Source organism: Eumetopias jubatus, unplaced genomic scaffold (assembly GCF_037043125.1).
Source record: "Eumetopias jubatus isolate StellerSeaLion01/CBP00866 unplaced genomic scaffold, mEumJub1_p1.0 scaffold_9, whole genome shotgun sequence".
NCBI lineage: Eukaryota > Metazoa > Chordata > Mammalia > Carnivora > Otariidae > Eumetopias > Eumetopias jubatus.
The window spans coordinates 60,775,968-60,788,092 of NW_028274815.1; the positions used below are offsets into that span (position 1 = coordinate 60,775,968).

The 12,125-nt window shown below is 36.9% G+C and overlaps 1 protein-coding gene across 1 annotated transcript in view; it reads left to right on the forward strand.

Annotated features, from left to right (window-relative positions):
- PUS10 (pseudouridine synthase 10) overlaps positions 1–12,125 on the forward strand; it is a 71,408-nt gene that overhangs the window by 35,306 nt on the left and 23,977 nt on the right. Inside the window, exons 5-6 of the mRNA XM_028089690.2 lie at positions 7,180–7,214; positions 10,581–10,692. Coding sequence (XP_027945491.1) covers positions 7,180–7,214; positions 10,581–10,692 — 147 coding nt within the window. The remainder of the gene's footprint in view (positions 1–7,179; positions 7,215–10,580; positions 10,693–12,125) is intronic.

Below are 12,125 nucleotides of genomic sequence, written 5' to 3' on the forward strand. Positions count from 1 at the left end.
GAAACCATCCAGTTTATCCAAAGATGAATCCTCGAATCTTCTGTCCACAGAGGTCGAACTTTGGCTGCCTCAATTCCCAGCACAGGGTAGGAGCTGCAGGTCTCTGGGCAGACTGTAAACTCCGACTGAACCCCTGCAGGGCTTGCCAGGAGCTTCTGAGTGTAGATCCCTCTGGTTTGGTCTCCAGAGTCGAAATTGCCTCTTGCTTGGTGTCAGAGAGAGGACCTGGGGTCTCTCGGTTCCCCCTCTGTTAGCCTGTTTCACCCCATGTTGTCTTGCACCTCCAGTCCTCAGTTTGGCTGGGTTGGCAGGGGGCAAGTATTTCCCTCTGCCAACACTGAAGAATCAGCTTCCTGGGCTCTGCCACTTTCCGCTCCTGTATTCCCTTTTTGTCTTCAGTTTGGAGAGTTGGGGTGATGAGTAATTTTTTTGTTTTTCATTATAGATGGAGTTTCTTTTTCTGTTTGTCATTCTCCATCTTATTTTGAGATGATTTTCCAAAGGAGAAGCGGACAGAAAGTGCCTCATTCCACCACCTTGAAGTCACAAGTCTTTATTTTATAATTACAGATTACTTTTGCATATTTAAAAATACCTAAATTTTTTCGTATAAAATTCAGTCTTTATCCCTAAGAATATATCTAGTGCAAATCAAGTTCAACACACAGAATGATTTCAGTCTTGTAATTTTCTTATGATAACTTGGAATAATTTTTAAATAGTTATTTTCATAGTATTCTTACTTACTGAAGAGACCTTTTTCAACAATTAATAGATTCTCAGCAATTAATTTGTCTCTTTGGTATTCTAAAATTTAACATTTACTGTTAAAAGTTGTTTTTCTTGATAGTAATTTTGAAGTAAAATTGTATTTATGACTTGAAATTGAGCTTTTGCTACATCGAAATCTCTTGAATCTGCAAGTTCACTTTATATTAACTGGCATTTCAGTGAGGATGCTAGTTCTGTAAAACCAAATTCTAGGAGGAAATATATTTTTATCCCCTCCGCCATACCCCGTTGCTAACAGGTATTTGTTGAGATATCTTTGTTTCACTGATATTAACTCCAGAGTTACCTGAAATTCAGTTGCCAAGTTATCCTCTCTGTCTAGCATATGAAACTAAAGAACAAGACTGAACCATATCTTTTTTATTATTATTCAATTTTTAAATTTGAGTATAGTTGACACATGTTACATTAGTTTTAGGTGTACAATGTAGTGATTTGACGAGTTTATACATGATGCTATGTTCATCACAAGTGTAGCTACCTTCTGTTCTGATACATCACTCTTGCAGTATAATGATATATATGACTGTGATATAAAACTATATTCCTTATGCTGTACTCTTTATTCCTGTGACTTATTCATTCCTCAACTGGAAGGCTGTATCTCCCACTCCCTTTCCCCTATTTTTCCATCCCTCACCCGCCTCCCCTCCAGCAACCATCAGTTTGTTCTCTGTATTTATAGGTCTGATTCTGCTTTTTGATTGTTTATTCATTTGGGTTTTTTTTTTTTAGATTTTAGATTCCACACGTGAGTGATATCTCTCTTCATGTCTGTCCCAGAGCCTTTCATTCATTGCAGCTGTTTTGTCTTTTCTGATCTCGCTTCCCACCTCCATTCCTACCCCACCTTCCCATCCCCATAGAATTTCCTCTTGTGATTATTTCCAATTAAATCCTTCAGAGCTAGGTGAACATCAGCACCTAGAATATTAGAAAATACAATAGAAATTCTCTTCTTAAAATTCACGACTCACAACTCACAAATTCACAACTCAGAAATAGAATACCCCTGTGAACTAGGGCAGTCGAACTGTACAACCTAATTTGGCCCGCAGATTCATTCTGTCTGTGCTGATTTGTCCTGCTTTTCCCCTCTTGCCATGTCAAATATAGTTCAATCTTTTTAATGCTATCCAAAAGTTTGTATTGCCAACAGTAGTAGTAAAAGCTGGAGTGAGAAGGGTTTATGTCCCCCTCAACCCTGTAGGGAAAGATAATGTAGAGGATATGGGTGGGTTTTCAAACATAGTTGATGTTTTATTCATCAAAAGAGATACCCAGGGCGCCTGGGTGGCTCAGATGGTTAAGCGTCTGCCTTTGGCTCAGGTCATGATCCCAGGGTCTTGGGATCAAGTCCCGCGTCAGGCTCCCTGCTCAGCGAGGAGCCTGCTTCTCCCTCTGCTTCTCTCTCTCTGTCTCTCATGAATAAATAAATAAAATCTTTAAAAAAAGAGAGAGAAATACCCAGACTCCGTCTGTTAGTCATTACATCATGGGTGTGACATTAGAGACTTGGGAAAAGAAGAGTGAGATTGAGGCAGGGAGGTGGTGGAGCTGAGGAGATGTGGGTGAGGAGCCTTTACCTCAGCTACGTGGTGGAGTCCAGCAGTGGTTATAGGCATGCATTCTCCTCCCGCCTCTCCTACCTCCGTCTTTCTTCCACCACGCCTGACACCAAACCTGATACAAAGTGAGGAGCGGGCCCTGGTGAGGCAGAGACTCATGGTTGTAGCAGGCTGGGGGCTGGGGAGGGGGAGAAGGAAAGGTTGGGCTGGCATGCTGGGTGGGAAGAGGAAAGAAGAGTGACTGTTGTTACCTCATTGTTGAGCCTACTTCTCAGCTGCCTATTTGTGTGCAAGTAGAAGACATAAATTGTGTGTGTGTGTGTGTGTGTGTGTGTGTGTGTGTTAGGAGAAGAGAGAGCAAGGGGTAGTACCTCTAGCTGCCCACACAAATGTTGTCATTTTCCTGTTGGTACAAGTCTGTATTTGTATTATCTTTGTTATTATAAATGAGTACAGGAGATGTGTAGGATTAAAAAGATTTTAGAGTTTTAAAAAGGGCATTAGTGGTGGGATGCCTGGGTGGCTCAGTTGGTTAGGCATCTGCCTTCAGCTCAAGTCATGATCCCAGAGTCCTGGGTCCTTGCTCAGCAGGGGGTCTGCTTCTCCCCCTGCCTGCCGCTCCCTCTGCTTGTGCTCTCTCTGTCAAATAAATAAATAAAAACTTAAAAAAAAAGGGGCATTAGTGGTAATTTAGAAACCATAGTATCACTGCTGGTTACCAAGTCCTGGTGGTCTGTCTCTGTTATCTCTTAAAGCTCTGTACTCCTCTCCATCCCCACACTATTTTCCCATGTATGATAATGAAGTAACTTGGTATAAGAACTATTTTATTTTCTTCTTAAGCTACCATGTAAGAAAAATAGTGTGCAGATGATGGTTATATTGTGACTTGATGAATTATAGAAGAGCAAATGTCAAAAAATCAAATGGTGTCCATTCTTTGTGCTGCCATGGGACTTTGCATGTACATAAATGTGGCACTTGTTCTGTTATAGTTTCATTCTTTGGAGTCGTGCCATAGCTTGGCACTTAAAACCTGCTGACCTTTCCAGTTTCATCTCTAGTTGTTGAACCCCTACTCAAATTTATGCACACATTATATATACCCTAAGCACCAGCTTTACTAAATTGTAGCTCCCCAACATGCCATTTTTTAAAAAAGATTTTATTTATTTATTTGACAGAGAGAGACACAGCGAGAGAGGGAACACAGCAGGGGGAGAGGGAGAAGCAGGCTTCCTGCCGAGCAGGGAGCCTGATGTGGGACTCGATCCCAGGACTCTGGGATCATGACCTGAGCCAAAGGCAGACGCTTAACGACTGAGCCACCCAGGTGCCCCCCAGCATGCCATTTTTTTTTTTTTAAGATTTTATTTATCTGACAGTGAGAGACACAGCGAGAGAGGGAACACAAGCAGGGGGAGTGGGAGAGGGAGAAGCAGGCTTCCCGCGGAGCGGGGAGCCCGATGCGGGCTCGATCCCAGGACCCTGGGATCATGACCTGAGCCGAAGGCAGACGCTTAACGACTGAGCCACCCAGGCGCCCCCCTCATCATGCCATTTTTAATGGCTCTTGTTCTCATCCTTCCTTCCTGCCACCTCTGCTTAAGTCAGCCTCATTTTCTGGCCCTACTGTTACACACACTCATTGTTTGGTGCTAGATGAACCCCCATCTCAGAACTCTAAACTCTAAAGCCATTCCCAGGCATAGACTTTCCATGGTGTGTGTGTGTGTGTGTGTGTGTGTGTGTGTGTGTGTGTGTGTGTGTTAGCAGAGTACACAAGCACTTTAGCAAGCAGGTTATTCAACTGCTCTATTTAGCACTTGCCTAGAATTCTCCAATAAAGTTAAAGCAGAGTCCAGGATTAAGTTGTGTGATTCCTGAATTTTCAGGAGATGACATATTGCCTTTGGTGCCAAATTTGATTAAACTTGATAACTTTAATGCCACTTGGTTCTGTTGGGGAGGAAGAATTAAATTGCTTACTCTAGAGAATGATTTTTTTTCCCACTGAGGAGTAGAACATTTATTAAAATTATCTTGGTGACCTGAAAGAGAGAAATGTACTTTTCTTCCTCAGCAGAAGCAGGTCCAGGACATTATTAGCACGTAGTAAAAATTGAATAATTGAGCAACACTGACTTCTTTGGGATTCAGCCTTCCAGCCCCTGCTGTGTGATTAGTTCTGTCCAACCTGCTGGCATGCTTGAGCAGGAAGCCTGCAGAGGATTAGGAAGGAAAAACCCTTTAGCTAATCTCAGGTACTGAAGACATTTGATTTAATTTTATATGTTACACATGGTAATCTGGTTTCCCTTGGCAACCTCCAGTTCTGCCCTACTTTATAATCAGAGGATGGCAGGACATTGCAGATTTGATGGCATCACCTGAAAGTGACTATAGAAAACAGAATCTGCTTCAAAAGAGGAGAGAAAAAGGTCACTAAAAAAGAACAGAAGAACCTGAGTCCCCTTAAAGAAAGGACAGATAATTCTCTATAGCTTAGATACCCATGAGGATTTCACTGATGAGAAAAGTTCAGGACTATCTATAGGAGAGCAGTTTGGGAAGTGAGGGAAGGGAATCAAGTCCTGTAAATCTTTTAAGGGATAATAATTTGGGGCGCTTGGGTGGCTCAGTCAGTTAAGTGTCTGCATTCAGCTCAGGTCATGATCCCAGGGTCCTGGGATTGAGCCCCACATTGGGCTCCCTGCTCAGCAAGGAGGCTTCTCTCTCTCCCTCTGCCCCTGCCCCCTCAACTCATGTTCTCTCTTGCTCGCTTTGCTCTCTCTCAAAGAAATAAATAATCTTTAAGGAAAAAAAGGGATAATAATTTTATCATTTGTGAATTGCAGTTAAGGTTTTAATTAAAAAATGACAATAGTAGTTACTATTTGTTAAGTACATGCCAGGAATCTTACTTGGTTCTTTACATATACAACTTCATTGAATCCTCACAGTCTCCCTTCAAGGGGAGTATTAATATCCCTTTTTGGATGAGAAAACAAGTATTTATTGATCTCTTAAAGTATGGAGGCTGGAGGAAGGTAGGGCAATATGGACTATAAGGTTTCAGCTTTGGGAGATCATTTTTCACTTTTTTCTATGATCTTAAAGTCCTACAAGTCTTTTTATTTTTTTATTTTTTTAAAGATTTTATTTATTTGGGAGAGAATGAGAGAGAGAGAGAGAGAGAGCACATGAGAAGGGGGAGGGGCAGAGGGAGGGGCAGACTCCCCGCGGAGCAGGGACCCCCGATGCGGGACTCGATCCCGGGACTCCAGCATCATGACCTGAGCCGAAGGCAGTCGCTTAACCGACTGAGCCACCCAGGCGCCCAGTCCTACAAGTCTTAATAGCCTCTATTCCAAAATAGTATACTAATGCCCATTAATGATGACCTTCAGCCACCCAGAATGGTTTAAGTTACATTCATCTTAGTCTAACTCTTTCATTTTACCCATTAGGAAACTGAGTGCCAGAAATTTAGAAATTTACTGGGTCTCCTGACTCCTAGTAATTTGTGTATTTTACCATGCCCCTGTACTTTTCAAAGAGGGCTTGAGTAAATGGGAGGAAAGAAGGATGGGGTCTTGTCGTGCTATCAATGGCATTAGGTTGAACTAGCAAAGTAGACAAAGTACTGAATCAGAAGGTACTGATGAGATGTTTAGGCATTGGGAACAATTCTAATTCTTACTTGGCCAGTAATTAATTTATTCTGCTTGACTCATGTCTGAACAATGTAATACACCTAAGATTTCCAAATAAGTCTTTAAAGGTATTTAGTGCCTTACTGGTCATTGGAAGTTTAAAAGGACAGGATTCTACATATGAACCGTAATGTGTGTGTGGGGGGGGCAGGTCTTGAGGTAGAAGTGAGCGATAATGAATGGCTACTTTTGTGGCAGGTGGATGCAGAGACTACATATGTTATTTTATCGACTTACACATGTATGCTTCTGTCATGTTCACAAAATGCTATATAATGAGATAGGACATGTCATTAGCTTTCTGTAAAGTGACAGCTTTGGGAGCCTACTGGCAAACTGAGAAATCTTAGTGTCACACTTACTATGTAAAGCATTTTATATGAATTTAATTTAATCCTTATAACAACCATAATTGTGAATGTTATCTCCATTTTAGCAACCTTTTAAAGTTTTTTATTAATTCTTCCCAGAACATTTTCTCTAACATTTTATTATGAGAATTGTACAATGAACACCCGTATACCCACCTAGATTCTATAATTGTTACTATTTTTCTGTATTTCCTTTGTTATATATTTTGTCATCAGTTTATCCATCCACTCATCTTAGTTTTTGTTGTATTCCAAAGTGAGTTACGGATGTTGGTACATTTTACTTCTAAACACTTACATGTGGACATCATTAATTAGATAGAGTTAAAAATGTGGTAGCCCTATTAAAAAAATGAAAACAAAAAAACTGAGGCCTTCAGTTCTGTTTGGGGGACATAGTAGGTCCTCGTTCACTTTTGGCCTTCCTCTGTGAAATACTAAGATACTTTAAGAAAAAAAGTGAGCTACTCATGTTAAACACTTATACCTCATTAATGAGATAGAAATCTGTTCCTAGGCCACAAGCAACCCAGCACTGCAAAGTGGCATCTTACCTCATTTCTGATTTTAAATGAGAATGAAGTCATTGCCACATTTCTGAACACTAACTCCTCCCCTAAAAAGGAGAGTTTGATTAGCAAATTAAGCACTTTAGTAATGATATTGTAACTTCATTTCAATGAACATTTTTCCCCTTTTCTCTTCTTCTGGGTGTGACTAAATTGCCTACAGCATGCTGCATGGTTGCTGGTAAAACAGGAAATGGGGTAAGTAATTTAGGTAGGGAATTTTTTCTACCATTTAAATATAAGCTACCTGATTCTTAAAGTACTTTTACTACTACTATCTCTTTTTTTAGAGTGAGTTCACTAGCTCCTAGAGAAATTGAAAGAAAGAAAAAAATTTTATTATATGAATTTAGGTGTCAACCTTGTTAAATTAGTTTATTTGCATGGCACATTATTAGTAGTCTATTAAAGTGGATTCATTGTTTTGTAAATTTAACACTGAATGTAAATACGTATTTTATATTTTTACATTAGGCACTTATATAATGTAGCTTGGCAAGCTATTATAAAAGAATAAATTTTATACTAGTCTTAGAAACTAAATTATAAACTATACTATAAAAGATACAAAGTAAAATCCTATTAAAAGCAGAACAACAGTGAGTTTATACATAGGTAAAACATGTAAAACATAGGTCCACGGTCCTTTATCTGAAACCCTTGGGGACCAAATGGTGTTTTGGAATTTAGAATTTTTTTAGATTTTAGAAATGTAATATGGTGATAAATACCATATATAACATACCCCTCCCCTCCATGGTCTGAGGTGGTACTCTATAATCAAACACATTAATGTTTCTTCAGTGAAACATAAATATTCACATTAAGTTTGATACACAAAGTCTCTAAACAGCCTCACATATTCAACTGTTTTGTTTGCCAACTGGTTTAAGAAAAAAAAAAGTCTTTAATTTTCCAGACCTTTTTGGATTTTGAAACTAAAAATTCTATACCAATATAAAAAGGGCCACATGACTACTTAAGTTTCCTGTGCACTCTGGATAGAAAAGCACAAAGAGAAGTATAGATTTCTGTATTAGAATCTTATACTTGGTTAAGTGATTTATTAAAAAAAGTAATTGATTTGGCCTTTTTTTTTTTTTCACATCTGCTTTTCTGAAAGGGTAATAGCCGTATATCTAGCAAAGGTTTTAGGGTTTAGTTAGGTTATGTTAAATTAGTCTCAAATGCTTGTGACTCTGACATAATAAAATTTGATCCTATGTTTGATAAATTTTTTAGCATAGTCAAGGCATGCTATTTTCTAAATGTTTCCAGTTTCCATCCACATTGGTTGTGAGTTGCTGTTGTTATTCTCTATCAAAGAATTTTAAACTAAGCTTAGCTCTTCCAAAAGATCCTGTTCAATATAGAGATATTGGCACAGAAGAAATACAGAATACTAATCTTTTCTGTCAGTGTCCGTAGTTCATTCTCAATTCAAAATATTGTGGAGGAATCATTAAAGAACTGATTCAAGGAATTTAGAAAAATTAATCGAGCCAAAAATTAATTTTGGCTCATCTTTCCTCTGGAATGGTTGTCATATTGTATCTATAGCAAAAGTGATTGCAGTTGACATCCTCATCAGTAGTTATCTGACACAGGAGAAAGGGAAATGCAGTTACTAAGTACTCAGTTAGGACTGAATTTACCTCAATGACAACTAATACCTCCAAAGGACCATCAGGCATATGCTAAGAACCTCTGTGAAAACATTTACCCTAAATTATATTAGAAAAGTTATTAAGGCACATTGAATTTGCAGGATTAAAAATCTGGCATTTTAAGTGATAAATTTTTGCCTTGTATAGAAGGTTAAGATTTCCAAGATGTCTATTAAGCCCTTTCTACTGTTCTTTAATCTGGAAAGAAAAAATTCCTGTAGGTTTTTTTTTTTAATTGGACTAAGATGTCTAAATCTATTTCAAAGACTATGAAGGTTTTAAAATACCAGTAATGTCTTAACCCATATTTTGGATTGCTTTTTGCTGCAACTCTTGGTACTCTCTAGAATCTAAACAATGTTTAAATAGTTTTCTATTCTTGTGTTTTCCATTTCAACTTTTTGTCCTTTGAGTTCTCAAACATTAATTACTTTTCAACTGTGATGTTATTTTATGCAAATATCATTAAACTGTTGGTACAATATCAAGATAGTCTTTTAAAATACTTAAAATGTTTCTGATATTCAGAGAATTAGGAACAGTTTAAGAAGTTCAAACTGTGTTTCAATAAGTTCTTGAATGTAGAGAGTAATTTGATTCTTTGTCAGATGTAGGGTTTATCTGAGTTTTTCATTGTTAAACCACAATCCCAAAGCATATGAAAGCATTCTGTGTAACCAGTTATACCTCAGCTAGATATAGAATGTGTACATCAACCATTTCTTAATTTGTATTCTTAGAGGAAAGTCGTCCCTATATGTTTTTTAGATCAATTAAATTTCGCCATTAGCTAAATTATTTTTTATTTTCTAGCTGCAGTTAGTAGTGTCTTTTTGTCTTTAAGAATTAAATTACAATGAATTTTTGATATAAGTAGTAATTTCTATCAGTGAAAATTGGACATAGAAGAAATGACTCACAAGTTGGTCCTAACATCTCTTGTTAAAAGCAGCCTTGTATATAGCCATAAGACTGATTTGTAGTTCATAAGACTGATTTGAATAGTGTGGACTTGTTAATTCTTTAGTGATATCATAGTATTCTTAGCATAGCAAAGCAGTTTTAATAATATCATACCATATGTGTTTTTCTTTCTTTTTACTTGTTCCTTTCTTTTTTAAAAATTTCTTAGTAGGCTCCATGCCCATCGTGGAGCTTGAACTATGACCCTGAGATCAAGAGTTGCATGTTCTACCAACTGAGCCAACTAGGCACCCCCTTCAGTTCCTTTCTATAACAATTTTAGGTTACAAACTAAAAGCTAGAGATCATAACTGGGACTTCCCGAAACCTATTTATTGGCTCATGAGTAGATTTGGGGGGAATGTCAGATTTTTATTCAGACATTTTTCTGATATTAAAGTGACAAGCATTTCTTGTCACTTTAGGACTTAATGTTTCTTAAGCACATTGATACTTTAGGACTTAATGTTTCTTCTTTAGCACTGAAGTATAGCTTTTACGTTGATTTCCTAAAAGTAAGCCCCGTTATCAGGAAGAGAGTAGATGTAAAAATTTTTAGTCTGGGTGAGATTATTGTAATACACAGTTTTATTGTTCCTGAGCAATAAACAATCCCTTCTATTCCATCTTTCTGTCTTCTGACATATAATCCTAGAATCTGGCAATGGTAGTTCAGAAAAACTTATTAGTATACCTTTGTCTTTGAAGCTTAAAAACTGTCTTATATACCATTTTAAAAAGCTGTTTTTTGATTCTACTAGACTACAAGGTCCATGAGCTGAGGAATTTTTGTCTGCTTACTATCCAATGTGTAAAAAGTGCCTGGGACATAGTAGGCACTCAATAAATATTTTTAAATAATTGCATAAATTATTTCCTTTAGCAGAAAAAGTAAAGTTTTCCATTTCAGTGAATTAATTTTTATGTTATTCAGAAAACAGAGTCTGTCGCTGGGAAGAAATGATATAGTTCAACTAAAAGAAGCCTACAAATGGATAACTCACCCCCTGTTTTCAGAGGAACTGGGTGTTCCCATTGATGGAAAGGTATTGGGTCATCATCAGCATTGTTAATTTCATTCTCTGGTTTTACCAGTTTTACTTCATTATGTGGCAGAGTTTTGATTAGCCAAAATAATCTTCTCTTTAACCCAATGGAGAATTTTTAAGCTTTTAAAATATTAATTTCTAACTCTTAAATTGAGAAAGATTTTATTTTTTAAGACTTCTTTGTGATCTAAGACATTTATGAATGTAACAAATGTAGTATACCCTAATTGACTTTAAAAGATTAGAAATGAATCTAAGCCTTTAATATGTCTATAGTTTAATTGGAGAGACACATGTACTGATAAAGCAATACAGAAGTAACTGTGAATAAGTGTAGAGCCAACTCCAGACTATTTAAATTCAGTTATCTGTGGCTAATCTTGTTTTCAAATACAATCAATCAACTATAGTGAGCATGGGTTCAGCCTATCCTACCTTGTTGTATCTCAAGTCCCTCTAATTTTAGGTGAAGACTGCCTTTGAAACCAGGACACTTAAGCCATCTCCCCTGTTCCATAATGGACCTTGCCTCAGTCTCCAGAATGGACTGAATTTTAGGAAAGAGCTCAACAGGATATATTCCCAGCTCATCTTAAATTAGATTTTTATAGTATGACTTCATTGCTTCATGATTTTGCTTGAAGGAAATTCCCTGAATATCAGACACACCCCTATTCAAGTAAAATCACAAAACCATCTTTCAAAGCTAATTAGTTAAGAAAATTTTTTACCATTTAGAATTATATAGCTCTGTTTCCTTCTGTTAGTAAGAATAAACTCTCTCCTTTAAACTGAATACTGACAGAATAGAGAATAAAACCACTTCACACATATACGGAGGGGAAATGAGGTAATGAAAGTACTTTGGAAATTAGAGAAGTCATTGATGCAAAATATTTTTACCTCAAACTTCAGTTTTGAAGCATAAGTAATTTTACATGTTCAATTAGTGAGAACAGAAAATAGAAAACAAAAGATGCAACAATGTTCTAATAGATTCAGAATGAGTGAAGTTTTCTTGAGTAAAAGCAATGTCTTGTAATTTTAATTTTACTGTGTAAATTAGAGAGCAAAAAAAATTTAGCTATTCAGAGTTGTGATTCTAGAGAAGCTAATATGCTTGTTGACAATCCAATGCAATCAGTAAATACAGAAATACTCAATAAAAAAGATAAAATTGTTATATGGTATGGCATTTATCATTTTTCTCAATGTGGAATTTTGTTCTCTGTGAAGATTAATGTACATAGAGTATGAAATTGTGCTTTTTTTGTATACAAGGATGTTCATTGTAGCATTTTTTAATAATGGAAAAGTTTACAACTTAAACGTCCAACAGTCCCTGGAGTTGAAGAGATGAAAAGTTGTCCACAACATAATATTAATTAAATAAAGCAATTTTCCAAAAGTATGTTTAATATCCTAAGAAG